This window comes from Oncorhynchus tshawytscha, linkage group LG05, assembly GCF_018296145.1.
Source record: "Oncorhynchus tshawytscha isolate Ot180627B linkage group LG05, Otsh_v2.0, whole genome shotgun sequence".
Classification (NCBI taxonomy): domain Eukaryota; kingdom Metazoa; phylum Chordata; class Actinopteri; order Salmoniformes; family Salmonidae; genus Oncorhynchus; species Oncorhynchus tshawytscha.
In genome coordinates, this window is record NC_056433.1 from 74,340,350 (window position 1) to 74,361,699 (window position 21,350).

Below are 21,350 nucleotides of genomic sequence, written 5' to 3' on the forward strand. Positions count from 1 at the left end.
GCTCATCCATATATTTATATATTCTTAATTACATTCCTTTACTTAGATTTGTGTGTATTGGGTATATGTTGTGAAATTGTTAGATATTACTTCACTGTCGGAGCTAGAAACACAAGCATTTCGGTACACCTGCAATAACATCTACTAAACATGTGTATGTTGCCAATAAAATTAGATTTGATTTGAGGTGCATCCTGTCTCCATTGATCATCCTTGAGATGTTTCTACAACTTGATTGGAGTCCACCTGTGGTGCATTCAATTGATTGGACATGATTTGGAAATGCACACACCTGAAGATATAAGGTCCCACAGTTGACAGAGCATGTCAGAACAAAAACCAAGCCATGAGGTCGGAAGGAATTGTCCGTAGAGCCCTGAGACAGGATTGTGTCGAGGCACAGATCTGGGTAACGGTACCAAAAACTGTATTCAGCATTGAAGGTCCCCAAGAACACAGTGGCCTCCATCATTCTCAAATGGAAGAAGTTTAGAACCACCAAGGCTCTTCCTAGAGCTTCCTGCTGGCCAAACTGAGCAATCGGGGGAGAAGGCCCTTGGTCAGGGAGGTGACCAAGAACCCGATGGTCACTCTGACAGAGCGCCAGAGGTCCTCTGAAGTTTGGAGAACCTTCCAGAAGGACAACCATCTCTGTAGCACTCCACCAATCAGGTCTTTATGGTAGAGTGGTCAGATGGAAGCCACATGACACCCCGCTTGGAGTTTACCAAAAGGCACCTAGAGGAGTCTCAGACCATGAGAAACAAGATTCTCTGGTCTGATGAAACCAAGATTGAACTCTTTGGCCTGAATGCCAAGCGACACATCTGGAGGTAACCTGGCACCATCCCTACGGTGAAACATCGTGGTGGCAGCATTATGCTGTGGGGATGTTTTTCAGAGGCAGGGACTGGGAGACTAGTCAGGATTGAGGGAAAGACGAATGGAGCAAAGTACAGAGAGATCCATGATGAAAACCTGCTCCAGAGCGCTCAAGACCTCAGACTGGGGCGACGATTCACTTTCTAACAGGACAACAACCCTAAGCACACAGCCAAGACAACGCAGGAGTAGCTTCGGGACAAGTCTCTGAATGTCCTTAAGTGGCCAAGCCAGAGCCCGAACTTGAACCTGACCGAACATCTCTGGAGAGACCTGAAAATAGCTGTGCAGCGACACTCCCCAGCCAACCTGTCAGAGCTTGAAATTATCTGCAGAGAAGAATGGGAGAAACACCCCAAATAGGTGTGCCAAGCTTGTAGCGTCATACCCAAGAAGACTCTAGGCTTTAATCGCTGCCAAAGATGCTTCCACAAAAGTAATATGTAAAGGATCTGAATACTTATATAAATGTGATATTTCAGTATTTAAAAAATATATATATATTTGCAAAAAATGTTTAAAAAAACGTTTGTAGATTGATGAGTAAAAAAATATGTAATCAATTTTAGAATAAGACTATAACAAAAATTCAGAATACTTTCCGAATGCACTGTACATGTACATATTACCTAAACGAACCTGCACCCCGCACATTGACTTGGTACCGGTACCCCCTGTGTATAGCCTCATTTTTGTTATTTTATTGTGTTTCTTTATATTTCTTTATTTGTATTTAATTTTTTAGCAAGTCTTTTCTTACTTAAAAAAACTGCATTGTTGGGCTTGTAAGTAACACACACCTGTTCTATTCTGTCACATCTGCTCTTGCATCGCCCTCCACTGCTCATCTTGTGTCTTCTTGACCTGCCGCTACTCCTCCAGTACTCTCTCCCTCGCCCTCTAGCTCTCTGTGTGTGATTGTGTGAGCGAAGACAGGTGTGCTGGAGTCAGAGCAGATCCCCACCAGCTGCAACCTGTTCCATAATCAAGAACTCTACAAATACTCAGCCCTGCCACTTCCACGCTGCCAGATCTCTGCTCAGTCAGTCTACGGTTCTAGCCATTTGTTACTATTCAGATCCTGTTGTGCCTGTTTTCCTTGCCTGACACTGTTTTCCTCTCCGCTACAGTTCTGCCCCCTCTGACTCTGGTCCCTGTCTCCAGTCTCACATCTCGTCATTCTGCTGATCTGTCCTGGATTCCCCACTCTGCTACTCCCTTGGATTCCCCTCCGGACCTACTTACCTTGTCTCAACCCCTCTTGCTCCAGCCTCAGCCTCCGCACCTGGTTTCCTGCAACCCGCCCAAGCTTCCCATGACCTGCACTCCATCTCCCCCCTGTGTTTCAATAAATACCTTGGTTACTTCATCCCAGTCTCCTCGTCTGAGTCCTTTCTTGGGTTCCCCTGTTCCACTCTGCGTAACAATATTCGGCGCAAATATTTGTCTTTGATTTATTTGTCTTTGGAACTGTTTAGGCCTATACTAAATAAGAATCGGACTCCTGGAATTAAATGCAATAATTTTCATACAAATAGCTAGCAATAAAGTGCAGAATATATCTAAACTGATGTGTAAAGGCGCATAGCTTTTTTTGCAAGCAAGGCCACAAGACGAAGGACTCTTTAGGCTACTTTAAGATTGACACTTTATTCCTTTATAAATCCATAGCATTTGCTTTACAAACGTGCTTCTCTCAATTTTTATCTATTGCCGCTTTTATCCAATTTTATAATTTCACCACAGTTATATTAAAGGTTCTTCGAAATACAAACTTCTGATATGCTAATTATTTGTATGACTTGCCTAAACACAACCAATGCATCTAGGCTTAGCTGTTTTACTTATTTTTTAAACAGGAGGATATGAAATATCTAATATTTTTTTACCCCCTTTTTCTCCCAATTGTTAGTAGTTACTATCTTGTCTCATCGCTACAACTCCCGTACGGGCTCGAGAGAGACGAAGGTCGAAAGCCATGCTTCCTCTGAAACACAACCCATCCAACCCGGAAGCCAGCCGCACCAATGTGTCGGAGGAAACACCATAAACCTAGCGACCTGTTCAGCGTGCACTGCAAACGGCCTGCGCGATGAGACAAGGATAACCCTACCGGTCAAGCCCTCCCTAAGGACACTAGGCCAATTGTGCATCGCCCCATGGACCTACTGGGCGCGGCCGGCTGCGACAGAGCCTGGGCTCGAAGTCTCTGGAGGCACAGCTTGCACTGCGATGCAGAGCCTTAGACCACTGTGCCACCCAGGAGGCCTCCTAATATTTAAATAATTGGATAACAAATATAGGTTGTAATGATGAGAGTGTAAAACTATAAAAGTGTGCTGTTTTCTGTTAATTTATACAGATTTTGTGATAAGGGAGGTGTTAAGTTCCCCAGTTTCTGTGTTGTAGTTTGTGTATTTGAGTGTGTTTCAGGAGATGGCTTCCTGAAATCCCCCAGCAGTTGATTGGTCGACTCCACGATTAATTGGAGAGCTGACCCCGCCCCCTCGTCAGGACGCAGCTGTCTCCAATTTCCAATGCCTTCTGAAGCTATAAAAGCCAGTGTTCTGTTGTTCAGGAGAAAGATTGATTGTGGTATAGATCATTGCAGAGAGATTGATTGTGATATAGAGGTTGATGGCTGAGGTTGATGGCTGAGGGGTCTAGCATGTTGGTCATTGGTATGTACTATGTTAGTAGTTGTTGGTAGCAGCTTTGGTATGTTCTGTGTTTGTTGCTTTGTCAGAGCTTCTTTAATGGGGTGGCAGGGTAGCCTGGTGGTTAGTGTTGCAAGTTCAAACCCCTGAGCTGACAAGGTACAATTCTGTCGTTCTGCCCCTGAACAGGCAGTTAGCCTAGGAACAGTGGGTTGTCATTGAAAATAAGAATTTGTTCTTAACTGACTTGCCTAGTTAAATAAAGGTAAAAAAAAATACTTAAACAAATAAAAAAATGGCCTGAGTTTTTTTCAGTTTTGTGAAGTGGATTGTTTTAATATTCTGTTTCATTTGTTCCCAGGGGAGAAGGGGAAGGCACCTAGGGAGTGCTTAGGCAAGAGGCCCGCGGGCATACATATACCCGTAGTGTATTCACTGTCTAAGCACACTAGATAAGACTTGGGCGGACCACCCCCTGTATTTTGGTTAGCGTTCCAGGTGGTGCTAAGTTAGATAGGTAGGCAGGTTAGATAGGAGAGGGGGACTTTGACATTTACTTTCTTTGCTTTGGTTCCGTCCAGCCCCTTTTCCCCATATTACTGTGTGACGGAATAAATTCCTAGTAAACGGTCAATTTGGACTTTTGTCATCCTTACTCGCACCTACAGTCCATACCTCTTTCACTTCATGGGGAGTTGAGTTGTCGCAGGGTGTTGCATTTCCTCTTCACAGAGGCGTGTGTAACAGGAGGTCCAAGGCAAGTTGGAGTCATTTGCATACAGGGAGGGACCAGGGATCTGGTCACAATGCAGAGGCAGTGGGCAGATAAGAGATACGTTTTAATATCATGTGGAGACACAAATCTCGATCAGATAGTGATCAGATCCTGTTGATCAGATGACGACAATCACACATTAATGCAAGGTGTAACCACGGCTAGAGAGAAGGGGAGGCCAGGGGAGGGGGGTTAATTTAGACAGAGAAGGGCTACTCTGCTCTACGTTGAGGCCCCAGCCACAGGATCAGACGCACCGGTTCTCTGTTTTCATCCTCTCACCTTTTTTCACTTTCTCCTCTCCCTTTTCCTTATCGTCTCCCTGTATATAACCCCCTCTCCTCTTCTTTGTTCTCCCTCTCGTCACACTGCTTCTCTGTTCGTTCTCCCCTTCTCCAGTCTTCACTTTCACCTCTTTCTCCCTCCTCTCTTCTAAACCTCCTCTTATACCCCCCCTCCTCTCTTTCCCTTCTCATCTCATCATTCTGGCCCTGAACACAGCTAGCTACCAGAGGAATCTGTCAGTGATTTGTCTACCGGCTTCAGATGAGCTGCCAAGTAACAGGGCCGCCACCGGCAGGAACAAAAGAGAAATACATCAGAAGGAAGCAGGACTTTGGGTAAAATGTGATTAATATCATCTTATTGAAGGACACCACATGTATGGAATGTCTGTCTTGGCTGGGGTTGTTTTTGAATCTAAAGGTTCCCAGCAATTATGGAGGCTTAGCTCCAACTAGTAACTTCTATTCTAATGACTCACATTAGTTAGTACGGAACATTAAAGACGAGTTAATTTCCTTGATGCTATATCCACCAATTTTTTACATTTGTGTTTTTTTTATTAGAAATGATAGTTTATGGGTAACTTCATGTGTGTGTAAAATATTACTGTGTATGATATTTTTTTTTTTACATTTGCAAAACGCTACTGTATATACCATTGTTTAGCTGGAATGGAAGGTTGAGGGGGGAGATTGAGAGGGAGGTTAAAGGACAGGGAGGGGGGGAGGATATTAGACGGGTGGAGTAGATCTAGTTTCACATGCTTACCGTAAGAGACCCATATCTATCTCTCTCTCTTGCTTACCGTAAGAGACCCATATCTATCAATTCAAGGCGCTTTATTGGCATGGGAAACATATGTTAACATTGCCAAAGGAAGTGAAATAGATAATAAAACAAAAGTTAAATAAACAATCAAAATTAACAGTTAACTCACAGAAGTTCCAAAATAATAAATACATTTCAAATGTCACATTATGTCCATATACAGTGTTGTAACGATGTGCAAATGGTTAAAGTAGAAAAGGGAAAATAAATAAGCATAAATATGGGTTGTATTTACAATGGCGTTTGTTCTTCACTGGTTGCCCTTGTGGCAACAGGTCACAAATGTTGCTGCTGTGATGGCACACTGTGGTATTTCACCCAGTAGATATGGGAGTTTATCAAAATCGGGTTTGTTTTCGATTTTTCTTGGATCTGTGTAATCTGAGGGAAATAAGTGTCTCTAATATGGTCATACATTTGGCAGGAGGTTAGGAAGTGCAGCTCAGTTTCCACCTCATTTTGTGGGCAGTGTGCACATAGCCTGTCTTCTCTTGAGAGCCAGGTCTGCCTACAACGGCCTTCCTCAATAGCAAGGCTATGCTCACTGAGTCTCTCTCTTTCCAATTAGAAAATGAACAGGTTCAGTTGAGTTCACTACAACAGACGGGCTGTTATCAAGTGGCAACTTTTGTTGGATGACATGAAAATAGAGCTCTTCACCGCACACAGCAGTGGTGGGTTTGGCATCAAAATTAGAATGCATGGGCCTCCCGAGTGGTGCAGTGGTCTAGGCACTGCATCGCAGTGCTAGCTGTGCCACTAGAGATTCTGGGTTTGAGTCCAGGCTCTGTCGCAGTCGGCCGCGACTGGGAGACCCATGGGGCGGCACACAATTGGCCCAGCATCGTCCGACAGGGATGTCCTTGTCCCATCGCTTACTAGTGACTCCCGTGGTGGGCCGGGTGCAGTGCACGCTGACATGTCGCCAGGTGTACAGTGTTTCCTCCAACACATTGGTGCGGCTGGCTTCTGGGTTAAGTAGGCATTGTGTCAAGAAGCAGTGTGGCCTGGTTGAGTTGTGTTTCGGAAGGATGCACGGCTCTCGACCTTCGCCTCTCTTGAGTCCGTACGGGAGTTGCAGCGATGAGACAAGACTGTAACTACCAATTGGATCCCACGATATTGGAGAGAAAAGGGGGCACAAAAAAAAGTGAATGCATAAGCAGAAAAGAACCCCATACCTCCAGTACAATATGGTGGTGGATCTTTGATGTTATGGGGCATTGAAAACAGTGGTGTCAATCATTTTGACTGCTACCCTTTAGAGAAAGAAAAGTATTATTTGTTAAACAAAATCTCTTTCTGAGCAATAGTATTAGTATAAAATAATATAATTTTCCCATTTTGAGCATAACATATAGCTCAGTATTTTAATTATTTATTTCATACAGTCATTTTTGCACATCTTTATTAAAGGTGTCAATAATTTCAGACCCCACTGTCCATCTTTAAATTCTCAATGAAAAGTTGGCTTCCATCCAAATCCACAGGTTGGTAAAAGGCATACATACAGGCTACAGTAATACAGTCACCGGTGCTATACACTCTGTACCCTAAAGCTTCACTAGTTCATAACAAATCATAAAAATGCCACAAGAACACTAGTCTCCCTAGGCAGACGGGTTGACTCCCACAATGTATCCAATGTTCCAGCATAGGGACGGGTTTACGTGCTGAATACCCATCACAACCAAAAAGTTACAAAACCATTTACAGCTCAAATGGCTCTGGATTGTTTGGAACTATGTTCCCTTACTGCTGAAGGTGTTTATCATATGTTTTTTATTATTATTATTATTTGAAAGATTTTATTAATATTATTTTCAGCAGTGGAACAACTTTGGTCTAAGAAGTGGGGGGTGGCATATATATATACACAGTGGGGCTAAAAGTATTTAGTCAGCCACCAATTGTGAAAGTTCTCCCACTTAAAAAGATGAGAGAGGCCTGTAATTTTCATTATAGGTACACTTCAACTATGACAGACAAAATTAGAAAAAAAAATCCAGAAAATCACATTGTAGGATTTTTAATGAATTAATTTGCAAATTATGGTGGAAAATAAGTATTTGGTCACCTACAAACAAGCAAGATTTCTGGCTCTCACAGACCTGTAACTTCTTCTTTTAGAGGCTCCTCTGTCCTCCACTCGTTACCCGTATTAATGGCACCTGTTTGAACTTGTTATCAGTATAAAAGACACCTGTCCACAACCTCAAACAGTCACACTCCAAACTCCACTATGGCCAAGACCAAAGAGCTGTCAAAGGACACCAGAAACAAAATTGTAGACCTCCACCAGACTGGGAAGAATGAATCTGCAATAGGTAAGCAGCTTGGTTTGAAGAAATCAACTGTGGGAGCAATTATTAGGAAATGGAAGACATACAAGACCACTGATAATCTCCCTCGATCTGGGGCTCCACGCAAGATCTCACCCCGTGGGGTCAAAATGATCACAAGAACGGTGAGCAAAAATCCCAAAAACCCACGGGGGGACCTAGTGAATGACCTGCAGAGAGCTGGGACCAAAGTAACAAAGCCTACCATCAGTAACACACTACGCCGCCAGGGACTCAAATCCTGCAGTGCCAGACGTGTCCCCCTGCTAACGCCAGTACATGTCCAGGCTCGTCTGAAGTTTGGAATTTGAAAGTTTGCACGTCCACGTCCTCCATCCACGTCCTCAGACATGGATGGACATCTAATACTGACTTCTATTATGGGTGCCCTGGCTGTATTTTCAAACAAGACAAAACAAAACATACAAATACAAAATATAACATACTGACGCACAACAACATCATCAGTCCTGCCCAGACCCACCTGTTCTATCTCCAGTGCCTGCACTACTCTCCGACACATGTCCTCACATTGCACCATTTTGTTCCTCTTCGTCGCCCATGCTCTTTCAATATTTACAGAATGAAGCATCTGCTTTTTCTATTGTCTTAACAATGGAGGATTGGTTGATTTCCAGTTTTTAAGAATATGTTTTTTCAAGATAATTGATGAGAAGAGTGTCGTCCAACACATTGGGTATCTCACTGCCGCCTCATATGACATGTCTTGAAATATGCGGACAGACAGATTAACAACTTTCATTAGTCAGGCCATCATTTTTGAACTTCATAGCATTCCCAGAAGGCATGGATTATTGACTAATTGTTAGTCTTACACTTAAGACATGACTCTCCGTTTTGCTGTAGAATTTATTAATAATGAATGATTATTAATTATTTGTCTGTTGTATAATAAATTCTATCCATGGGATTAAGCGTACATTTTTGTTAGCTGTAATTTTGTTTGCTATGCTCCCTCCAACTTGTGCCAATATCAGTTATTTTTAAGTCTTGGTTCAAATAGTTCATATTTGAACCAAGAGGTTGTCAGTTGGATAGGTTCTCTGCAAGGTTTTGTATATCTTACCTATCGTATGAGTATCATTTTTTGACCCAAACAGAATTTTGAGATTGCTCTGATGTCCAAAAGATTTAAAATCAAAACTTTTAATTTGCATATATTTTAAAATATCTACATTGGTCTTTTTAATTCTGTCATGGAACTTAATATATTTCCTAAAACCAATTATTTTACGGTTCCTATGCTTTTAGTTTTCCAAATTATCTGTGTATTCTGAAACGCTATCCAAGGATTGTTCCATAGGGGTGTGATATTGGTTCTTGCAGAATCCGTTTAATGTTCTTCCATATTGTTATGAGGTTCTTAACTATGTTCTTAACTATGAAGTTGTTAATGTTCTTCCATATTGTTATGAGGTTCTTAACTATGTTCTTAACTATGAAGTTGTTAATGTTCTTCCATATTGTTATGAGGTTCTTAACTATGAAGTTGTTAATGTTCTTCCATATTGTTATGAGGTTCTTAACTATGAAGTTGTTAATGTTCTTCCATATTGTTATGAGGTTCTTAACTATGAAGTTGTTAATGTTCTTCCATATTGTTATGAGGTTCTTAACTATGAAGTTGTTAATGTTCTTCCATATTGTTATGAGGTTCTTAACTATGAAGTTGTTAATGTTCTTCCATATTGTTATGAGGTTCTTAACTATGAAGTTGTTAATGTTCTTCCATATTGTTATGAGGTTCTTAACTATGAAGTTGTTAATGTTCTTCCATATTGTTATGAGGTTCTTAACTATGAAGTTGTTAATGTTCTTCCATATTGTTATGAGGTTCTTAACTATGGAGTTGTTAATGTTCTTCCATATTGTTATGAGGTTCTTAACTATGGAGTTGTTAATGTTCTTCCATATTGTTATGAGGTTCTTAACTATGGAGTTGTTAATGTTCTTCCATATTGTTATGAGGTTCTTAACTATGGAGTTGTTAATGTTCTTAGCTTAATCTTTTGAAAACAAACACGTAAAAAGATTCTGGGGATGAGCATCTTCAATATGTACCCATTGTTCCTCTTTAGTGGATTTAACTATATGTCTGTAGTAAAAGCCTTGGGTGGCGAGTTGATATAATTCCAAGTCTGGATGTTTTAAATCAACCTCAGACTTAGGAAGACGTAAAACTTTCCATTTTATTCCATGAGTTTTATTTGCCCATATTAAGTCTGTTATGGAAGAGTATACTTTTTAAAAGAATGTCTTCAGTGGGGTAATTGTGTTACGGAGCGTAAAAAGAGAGAAAAGAAAGGTAGCAGGCTACTCCACAGAGTTAAAATGAAGAGGGCTGTCGTTCTGGAATGTCCCCGAAGCTGTGCCAAGCACTGGGAGATTCCCACATCCTAAAAATATTCCCAAAACTCTGCAGAGCCAGGAACACTTCCCATCTTTCCTGTCTTTTGTTGCTTTGCTCTAACTTTTCCATAGCAAAGATAGATTAACGCTAATACCTTGGAAATCCATATTTGAACCCTAACACCTTGGAAATCCATATTTGAACCCTAATACCTTGGAAATCCATATTTGAACCCTAATACCTTGGAAATCCATATTTGAACCCTAATACCTTGGAAATCCATATTTGAACCCTAACACTTTGGAAATCCATATTTGAACCCTAACACTTTGGAAATCCATATTTGAACCCTAACACCTTGGAAATCCATATTTGAACCCTAATACCTTGGAAATCCATATTTGAACCCTAATACCTTGGAAATCCATATTTGAACCCTAATACCTTGTAAATTCATAGTTGAACCCTAACACCTTGGAAAACCCTTATTTGAACCCTAATACCTTAAAAACCCTTATTTGAAATCCCTTCTAACTTAAAGGCAGGAAGTCACAGCACAGTAGCGGATTCTGAAAGCAACATCGGTAGAAACCAAGACCCAATAAATAAGTGACTGTTAATGACTGTTAATGTTAGAAATGTTAATACTGGTCTAAAGTGAATAGCAAAAAGACATAACAGACATTACATCTCAAAATGGGATGTTTTGAGTGTTTCACTTTACTCTCATCTACCGGCCAAGGATTTGGCAGCAGAACATGGTTGAATCAACTTGACAAAATGTAATAACCAGAAAGACGCGAGGCCATGTGAAATATATACTTTAATATGACCATACATTTCTCAAGATCAGTACAAAGTATTATTCTATTTAGGGATGCTTTCATCATAGCTTTCTGTTTCCAAGACAGACATACAAACAGGACAGAGATGAAACAAAACAACTATTACAGAAACACGTTGACCGTATGACACTTACTGTACACGCAAACAACGATGTGCACATGCTCAGACACAATGTGGACATGTGACACGCTGATTAAGAGGGAAGGAGGGAGGGGGTTAGAGTGAATAGGGAGGAATGCATTGATAGATACAGTGCTAGGCCAGCCCCGGAGGAGAGGAAACAGGGCCAGGCCAGGCCCGGAGGAGAGGAAACAGGGCCAGGCCAGGCCCGGAGGAGAGGAAACAGGGCCAGGCCTGGACGAGAGGAAACAGGGCCAGGCCAGGCCCGGAGGAGAGGAAACAGGGCCAGGCCCGGAGGAGAGGAAACAGGGCCAGACCCAGAGGAGAGGACACAGGGCCAGGCCAGACCCGGAGGAGAGGAACAAGGGCCAGGCCCGGAGGAGAGGAACCAGGGTCAGACCCGGAGGAGAGGAACCAGGGTCAGACCCGGAGGAGAGGAACAACGGCCAGATCCGGAGGAGAGGAACAAGGGCCAGATCCGGAGGAGAGGAACAAGGGCCAGATCCGGAGGAGAGGAACAAGGGCCAGATCCGGAGGAGAGGAACAAGGGCCAGATCCGGAGGAGAGGAACAAGGGCCAGATCCGGAGGAGAGGAACAAGGGCCAGATCCGGAGGAGAGGAACAAGGGACCAGAAAAACATCCTTATATAATGAAAGCTTCACTGGATAGTTTCCCATCACCATAGGAAACTACTGCACTGCAATCGCCTTAGGGACTAGCTAGCTGAATGATTTTCCTTTCATTTAGTCTTTCAATTAAATGTTCTTTTGAACCTGGTTGTTAGTCTGTGTCAGCAGCTGTCAAAGGGATGACAAAAAAGTGGGATAGGAACAAATAGAAAAGAATCTCCATGTACACATAAATATGATACGATAACCTCAGGTGGGAAATATACTTGTTTAAGTCAGTAATAAAGCTTTTGACCATGCAACAATGTTCATCAGTACCTTTTAAACACAACTATGAACTCAGATTAGACCAACCGGCGACAAAACAGATGCCAAATATGTACAAAAAAATATAACAAAAATAACAATATCTCTCATTCTGCAAGAATGTATTTCTATGTCATATATATTACAGCTTAAGTTGTACCATTAGTCCAGCACGTTTAAGATGTGTACAGGTAGCTTAAGTGGGAGGAAACAAAGCAACATAGACGGGTTAGGTACCATGCACGCATTTCAATGGGGCAGAAGGCCGTGTGTTGTGGTCCTGGATGGCCAGATAGCTAGCAACAATGACAAGAATCTGCCATGTGGGGAATTGTAGGTGGCTCGTTTCAGCTTGTTTTATCTTGTTCTTGATACCATGTCTTGTTTTGACTGATGTCACGTCTATGCTAATATGGCAAATATTCTCTAGCTAGCTAACCAACTGTAACAATGTATTTGAGAGACAAGTGCTCATTGTGCAAATGTATTTGTTTTCAATGAACATTAGAAACAAAATATAGTTGACATGTTATCAACAGTCTAAGCCAACCCCATCTGTTTAACCCCATAGTTGCACATGTGTTGGTTTTGTTGCTAAACAACCAATCCGTCTATATAGTCTATCATGGGTCAACACTACAAGGTTATGGTGAGCATTTAAATATGCCTGTATGGAAATATATATATATAAGCTGTAAAAAATAATATATATATACTCCAAATACATTTATATATACATAAATATGTTAAATACTGATCATTCTGAATCCCTGGATTTCTGAAAACTTGCTTTTACCTATTTAGGTAGTGGACTCACATGTCGTACTAGCCAGAGCCTTCTCCACACAGTAACTGTTTCTATGAAACACGTGAACTGCTGTTCTGCAGTCAGTATGTACCATACGTAAGTTTCCCATATTTGACTTTTTCCTCTTTAAACCCGCAGGTGATCACTGTCTGTCTAGATCATGGGTCTGAAACTCATTCCATGGAGGGCCTAGTGTCTGCAGGTTTTTTGGTTTTTCCATTTCAATTAGGCCCTAGACAACCAGGTGTAGGGAGTTCCTTACTAATTAATTACCTTAATTAATCAATTAAGCGCAAGGGAGGAGCGAAAACCCGCAGACCCTGGGCCCTCCGTGGAATGAGTTTGGTACGTGTGGTCTTGATCAGGGGTTCTGGGGAACCCCTGGGTGCACATTAAGACCAAACCCTGGTCGAGATCATGTAGGAGGTTGGGGAAGAAGGGCTAAAAGAAAACCAGATATTAATGGTTTTCACCCATGTCATATTCACTTATTCATTTTTCAAATACATGACATGACTTTAGTTATTTTTTCTATCTCTCTTTGTTGCTACAGATTAGCTGCTCTGTTCTAGCAGGTAGAGAGAAACACTCATCACCCATTATCTCCTTGTTTATGTGTTTCTTCATGGTATTGGAGCAGGTATGTATGTGACTGTATGATACGTTTGTACTCGTACCTGAGGAGGAGGAGGGTTCAGAGGTCTAGCCCCCTCCCTGGTTCTCCTCCCAGTCCATAGCCAGCTATACTGCATGTACCATATACCTAAATGACTTGTACTATACACTAAAGCCTGCCTCATAAGTGCATTGCTGTACGTCATAATGTTTCGTACCTCAATAGAAAAGCTCTCCCCTGCCTTAAAGTCCCACCTTCACACAATTAAGGCACCGTTTACACCCCTGGGGGTCAATGGGTTCTTCTAATAAGAAGAGAAGCAACAACAACAACAACAACAACCGGATAAGAACAACAGAACATGAGCGACATGTAAAAACAAGTCATCAAAAGCAAAACATTAATGAAACATCTAATAATGTCTTGTGGGTAGGTGCTAAATCAAGTGTCCAGCCAATCACGCACCAGAGTTCTAAACACCAGAGTTCTGCAGGGGCGCACGACACGGGTGCACGTGCCACTGAGTCGTCTTTATTAAAGGTCACCACGGCAACCCTGGAGCTAAATTCCTGAACCCCAACAACTCTCCAGTCTCGAAGCCCTTAGAATTAGCTAAGCCTTTTCCATCTTCGGGGGCTGTGTGTTTGAGTCAGTAGCATGTTGGGCTGAGTGTGTGTCGAGTCAGTAGTCTGTTGGGCTGTGTGTTGAGTAAGTAGTCTGTTGGGCTGTGTGTTGAGTCAGTAGTCTGTTGGGCTGTGTGTTGAGTCAGTAGCTTGTTGGGCTGAGTGTGTGTTGAGTCAGTAGCCTGTTGGGCTGTGTGTTTGAGTCAGTAGCCTGTTGGGCTGTGTGTTTGAGTCAGTAGCCTGTTGGGCTGTGTGTTTGAGTCAGTAGCCTGTTGGGCTGTGTGTTTGAGTCAGTAGCCTGTGAGGCTGAATGTGTGTTGTGTTAGTAGCTAACTTTGAGATTGTTCTTGTTGAGCTCTCTCTCCAGGTTGCCTATGAGCGTGTCGATGCTCTCCTGCAGGTCTCGCAGGTTGACCCTGTTGCTGAGAACGGGGCTGATGTCCTGGATCTTCATGTAAGCCTGGTATGTGTGCTCTTTGGGGTTGTGGAGGGGCAGGATGCGCTCATCCTCATCATCACACACCCTATCGTCTGATGGCTGACCGTCACTGGAGACATCGCTCTCCTCCACTCTCTCCTCTTCTGCTTCTCTCTCCTCTTCCTCCTTCTCTACAGGTCCCTCCAGCACCTCCTGGAGTAGTGGGGGTTCCTGTTTTGCTGTAGGTGGCTCTGCCTGTCCTTCCTCCTGTCCACTGTGCAGTAATCCTTCCTGTCTCAGCTCCTCTCCCCCTTCCTTCCCCCTGTCCTCTCCTTCCTGTCCCTCCTCAGTGACCTCCATATCCTCAGAAGGAACATCATCATAGTCATTTTCCTCCTGGGCCAGAGGAGGGGGGAGGTAGCGCTCTCCACAGCGACTCCAGTCACCGGCGTAACGGTTGCTAGGGCTGTCCAGTCGGCCCGGCCTAGGTCGCAGCACCCCGGCCATCTCTGCATCACTCAAGTTCAGCACCTGGGGACGCTCCTTCCTCCGACGCAGGGGTGGAGCGGCAGGCTGGTCGGCTGGGCCGGGGTGCTCCAGGATGGGGGATGAGGTCTTTCCATGTGGGTCCACCACTATAAGGAGAGATGGAAAGACAGGAGAGAGAAAGAAAGAGTTAGTTAAAGAGTAAACAGGAAGTTATTCAGTCAGTGCCATAGTCCTAGCTCTGTTAACTCCTGGTGTATGGCACAAGCTCTTCAAGCACTGTTGGTGCAAACCAATTAAAAAATATTATAATTTTCATTCAAGCACACTGTATACACAAGGTCCTCCTGGAGTACAGCCACGGTCTAAAGGTGGTAGTTTAGACATTAACCCATGCCATGCTGCATAGAAATATGCCAAAGCCACTCCAACACACTCTACTACTTCACTTCTACAGCTGTACATTTTACAGAGTCTTCAAATGTCTGTGAACTAACCTAACACACGTCCCTTCTGTGGGGTGAAGAAGGGGTAGGAGGGAATCACATGATATGAGCATGTCTGAGCTAGGAAGATGAACAGAACACTGAGCACGCCAACACTCCAACCACCACAGCCCAGTTACCTGTCTGTCTCTCTGTGTTCCTACTACACAGTGTCCCCCACAGTACACCTTTACATACCTCCTACAGTCAGTGGCGGAATAAAACAAAACAAACAAAACACATTTCAGAGGTAAAACTGATATGTCCACTCACTGCAACAAAAAGCAACCAGTCAAGCAGCCAGTTGACATGAAAGACCTTGAAACTCGACTTTACTGTTCCAGCTATTTCATGCTTAAGAAGGTAGAAAGTAAAGTACAAAAGCCCCACAGTGGAACAGCAAAGCCAACAGCTGATTTTGATATCATACTGTATGAATGCTTTCAATGAGCACCACCATAACGCCGGCGCGGTGTGCCGGGTATTTCGACAAAAACGTCTGTAGAGTCCGGATGGTTTGACTAATTAAAAGCTGAGACTCCCACCAACACGTAACATGTTTTGCTCTATGACTTCACAAGCTACACAAGAGTTGTTAGAAGGTATGGGATTCTTCTACATTCTTCTACATAGGAAATCCCAGGACGAAGTGTCTATAATATTGTAATAAGCTCACATAGTTGCTGTCTCAAATTCCAAACTGTTGTCACTGTCATTTCCCAGTGAGCAAACAATTTCTGTACTTACATTCGTATAAATTCATTTTTTATCAGGTTTTTGCTTTGGTGGACCTTCTTTTTTTATTGACATTTGTCAATAAATCATGAATGCATTTGTTTATATCAAATTGATTTGTGATCTACTTGTAGCCCTGGTTGTCCTGAAAATAACATGTTAAAACACTTCATTGTGAGGCTAAATATAAGGGCTGGACATACAGATAAATTAAAGTCAGATAAATGAAATTCCGATTTTTGCCGGGGAATCGTGACTGAGAGGGATGAGAAATTGTTGATGAACAGATGATGACTGTGTTACAGCGTGTAGTAGATGAACAGATGATGACTGTGTTACAGCGTGTAGTAGATGAACAGATGATGACTGTGTTACAGTGTGTAGTAGATGAACAGATGATGACTGTGTTACAGCGTGTAGTAGATGAACAGATGATGACTGTGTTACAGCGTGTAGTAGATGAACAGATGATGACTGTGTTACAGTGTGTAGTAGATGAACAGATGATGACTGTGTTACAGTGTGTAGTAGATGAACAGATGATGACTGTTACAGTGTGTAGTAGATGAACAGATGATGACTGTTACAGTGTGTAGTAGATGAACAGATGATGACTGTGTTACAGTGTGTAGTAGATGAACAGATGATGACTGTGTTACAGTGTGTAGTAGATGAACAGATGATGACTGTTACAGCGTGTAGTAGATGAACAGATGATGACTGTGTTACAGTGTGTAGTAGATGAACAGATGATGACTGTTACAGTGTGTAGTAGATGAACAGATGATGACTGTTACAGCGTGTAGTAGATGAACAGATGATGACTGTGTTACAGCGTGTAGTAGATGAACAGATGATGACTGTGTTACAGTGTGTAGTAGATGAACAGATGATGACTGTTACAGTGTGTAGTAGATGAACAGATGATGACTGTTACAGCGTGTAGTAGATGAACAGATGATGACTGTTACAGTGTGTAGTAGATGAACAGATGATGACTGTTACAGTGTGTAGTAGATGAACAGATGATGACTGTTACAGTGTGTAGTAGATGAACAGATGATGACTGTTACAGCGTGTAGTAGATGAACAGATGATGACTGTGTTACAGCGTGTAGTAGATGAACAGATGATGACTGTTACAGCGTGTAGTAGATGAACAGATGATGACTGTTACAGCGTGTAGTAGATGAACAGATGATGACTGTTACAGCGTGTAGTAGATGAACAGATGATGACTGTTACAGCGTGTAGTAGATGAACAGATGATGACTGTGTTACAGCGTGTAGTAGATGAACAGATGATGACTGTGTTACAGTGTGTAGTAGATGAACAGATGATGAGATGATGACTGACTGTTACAGCGTGTAGTAGATGAACAGATGATGACTGTTACAGTGTGTAGTAGATGAACAGATGATGACTGTTACAGTGTGTAGTAGATGAACAGATGATGACTGTTACACATGTAGTAGATGAACAGATAATGACTGTTACAGTGTGTAGTAGATGAACAGATGATGACTGTTACAGTGTGTAGTAGATGAACAGATGATGACTGTTACAGTGTGTAGTAGATGAACAGATGATGACTGTTACAGTGTGTAGTAGATGAACAGATGATGACTGTTACAGTGTGTAGTAGATGAACAGATGATGACTGTTACAGTGTGTAGTAGATGAACAGATGATGACTGTGTTACAGTGTGTAGTAGATGAACAGATGATGACTGTTACAGTGTGTAGTAGATGAACAGATGATGACTGTTACAGTGTGTAGTAGATACAGTGTGTAGTAGATGACTGTTACAGTGTGTAGTAGATGAACAGATGATGACTGTTACAGTGTGTAGTAGATGAACAGATGATGACTGTTACAGTGTGTAGTAGATGAACAGATGATGACTGTGTTACAGTGTGTAGTAGATGAACAGATGATGACTGTTACAGTGTGTAGTAGATGAACAGATGATGACTGTTACAGTGTGTAGTAGATGAACAGATGATGACTGTTACAGTGTGTAGTAGATGAACAGATGATGACTGTTACAGTGTGTAGTAGATGAACAGATGATGACTGTTACAGTGTGTAGTAGATGAACAGATGATGACTGTGTTACAGTGTGTAGTAGATGAACAGATGATGACTGTGTTACAGTGTGTAGTAGATGAACAGATGATGACTGTTACAGTGTAGTAGATGAACAGATGATGACTGTGTTACAGTGTGTAGTAGATGAACAGATGATGACTGTTACAGTGTGTAGTAGATGAACAGATGATGACTGTTACAGTGTGTAGTAGATGAACAGATGATGACTGTTACAGTGTGTAGTAGATGAACAGATGATGACTGTTACAGCGTGTAGTAGATGAACAGATGATGACTGTTACAGTGTGTAGTAGATGAACAGATGATGACTGTTACAGTGTGTAGTAGATGAACAGATGATGACTGTTACAGTGTAGTAGTAGATGAACAGATGATGACAGATGATGACTGTTACAGTGTGTAGTAGATGAACAGATGATGACTGTTACAGTGTGTAGTAGATGAACAGATGATGACTGTTACAGTGTGTAGTAGATGAACAGATGATGACTGTGTTACAGTGTGTAGTAGATGAACAGATGATGACTGTGTTACAGTGTGTAGTAGATGAACAGATGATGACTGTTACAGCGTGTAGTAGATGAACAGATAATGACTGTTACAGTGTGTAGTAGATGAACAGATGATGACTGTGTTACAGCGTGTAGTAGATGAACAGATGATGACTGTTACAGCGTGTAGTAGATGAACAGATGATGACTGTGTTACAGCGTGTAGTAGATGAACAGATGATGACTGTTACAGCGTGTAGTAGATGAACAGATGATGACTGTGTTACAGCGTGTAGTAGATGAACAGATAATGACTGTTACAGTGTGTAGTAGATGAACAGATGATGACTGTTACAGTGTGTAGTAGATGAACAGATGATGACTGTTACAGCGTGTAGTAGATGAACAGATGATGACTGTGTTACAGCGTGTAGTAGATGAACAGATGATGACTGTTACAGCGTGTAGTAGATGAACAGATAATGACTGTTACAGTGTGTAGTAGATGAACAGATGATGACTGTGTTACAGCGTGTAGTAGATGAACAGATGATGACTGTTACAGCGTGTAGTAGATGAACAGATGATGACTGTGTTACAGCGTGTAGTAGATGAACAGATAATGACTGTTACAGTGTGTAGTAGATGAACAGATGATGACTGTGTTACAGCGTGTAGTAGATGAACAGATGATGACTGTGTTACAGCGTGTAGTAGATGAACAGATGATGACTGTTACAGCGTGTAGTAGATGAAAAGCAGGATTGTTCTTATTTCAGGGCTCAAGGAGGCATCTGCCATTGATCCAAGAATAAGCAAATAACCCCGAACCCCCATCACCTCAACCCCTGAACTCCCAGCCTCCCCATCCTGCCTGTGCCACACACCCTCCTGAACACTTCCAAATCCAGGGCTGCTCCCACTGTGCTGTCCCTGACCAGTTAAAAATATCCAGAGCCTCCTCTCCTCTCCTCTCTCCCTCTCCTCTCCTCTCCTCTCCTCTCCTCTCCTCTCCTCTCTCCTCCTCTCCTCTCCTCTCCTCTCTCTCCTCTCCTCTCCTCTCCTCTCCTCTCCTCTCCCCTCCCCTCCCCTCCCCTCATCCTCTCCTCTCACTCCACCACTCTGCCATATTGTGATCTCTCCCTGACCACCTGCTCTCTGCTCAAACACACACGCCCGCAAGCACACATGCGCGCACACACACAACACACAAGCACGCCCACACACACACTTACCAGAAAAGCACAGCGGTCACCAAGGCCAAAGTGTCACACACACACTTTCACCTCCTTATGAAATTCACCAAATACCAAGGCTAAGCAGTCACATACACAGACACATATCTGCCCACACACACACACACACACACACACCGTTCATTAACACCCTCCTCCCCCATTGAAGACATAGCAAGTACAGAGGACAAGCCAACTCTCCTAATCACATAACCCCAGACACACTCACACAACCCCAGAAACACATTCACATAACCCAGGTCACACACTCCAGGCCTATGCAACAATGCAGTGGAAGGTGTGGTCCTCGTGAAGAGGCTGGACATATCTCATAATGAATGTGAAATGTTTGGGTGAAGCTGGGAGGGCTAAGGGTTAAGGTTAGGACTGGAATATCCTAGGTGGAGAGGGTACTAAACGTCATGTTTTAACAAAATCGTGCAGTTTGAGGCCATGTGGTGGAAAGTGATACGGGCGCTGGAGATAGAGGTGATGGCTAGTGGTTCTGGGTAGGAGTGATGTAGTTGATGGAGATAGAGGCGATGGCTAGTGGTTCTGGGTAGGAGTGATGTAGTTGATGGAGATAGGGGCGATGGCTAGTGGTTCTGGGTAGGAGTGATGTAGTTGATGGAGATAGAGGTGATGGCTAGTGGGTCTGGGTAGGAGTGATGTAGTTGATGGAGATAGAGGTGATGGCTAGTGGGTCTGGGTAGGAGTGATGTAGTTGATGGAGATAGGGGTGATGGCTAGTGGTGTAGTTGATGGAGATAGGGGTGATGGCTAGTGGGTCTGGGCAGGAGTGATGTAGTTGATGGAGATAGGGGTGAGGGCTAGTGGGTCTGGGCAGGAGTGATGTAGTTGATGTTTGTATGACGTCTGTTTTGTACTGATAAAATATCAAATAAAATCGTACAAAAAAATGAATAAAGGTCATGTTTTAACATATTAATAAGCAGAATGGGATTCAATTTGGAGGGCAGGGACAGCGAGGAGTATAAAGATCAGCTGCTTGCCTTGCATGTATAAGCTTAAGCAATACACCATGCAGCGTACGTAAACAACACTATGAAGTTAAATGCAGTTAGTGCAGTTGGAATGTTAGTGATCTGAGGGGATCAGACAGGTTTAGCCTTACAGGCTTCTATTCTCCATCCTCCTTAGACTTAAACAATAACACAGGCTTTGACATCTAAACCGCCTAGCAACCCAACACTCACACCCCTCTCTCTCTCATATCCTCCCTCTATCCCTGTACTCGACGGTGCGTATCTGTTCTCATGTCACCGTGCACACAAAG

General features: G+C 42.8%; 1 protein-coding gene across 3 annotated transcripts in view; it reads right to left on the reverse strand.

Annotated features, from left to right (window-relative positions):
* Positions 1–10,945: 10,945 nt before the first annotated feature.
* Positions 10,946–21,350, reverse strand: part of LOC112246440 (rho GTPase-activating protein SYDE2) — a 76,575-nt gene continuing 66,170 nt past the window's right edge. For all 3 annotated transcript variants that reach the window (XM_042322352.1, XM_024414754.2, XM_024414755.2), the window contains exon 7: positions 10,946–15,142. In XM_042322352.1, coding sequence (XP_042178286.1) covers positions 14,412–15,142 — 731 coding nt within the window. In that variant the 3' untranslated portion in view covers positions 10,946–14,411. The remainder of the gene's footprint in view (positions 15,143–21,350) is intronic.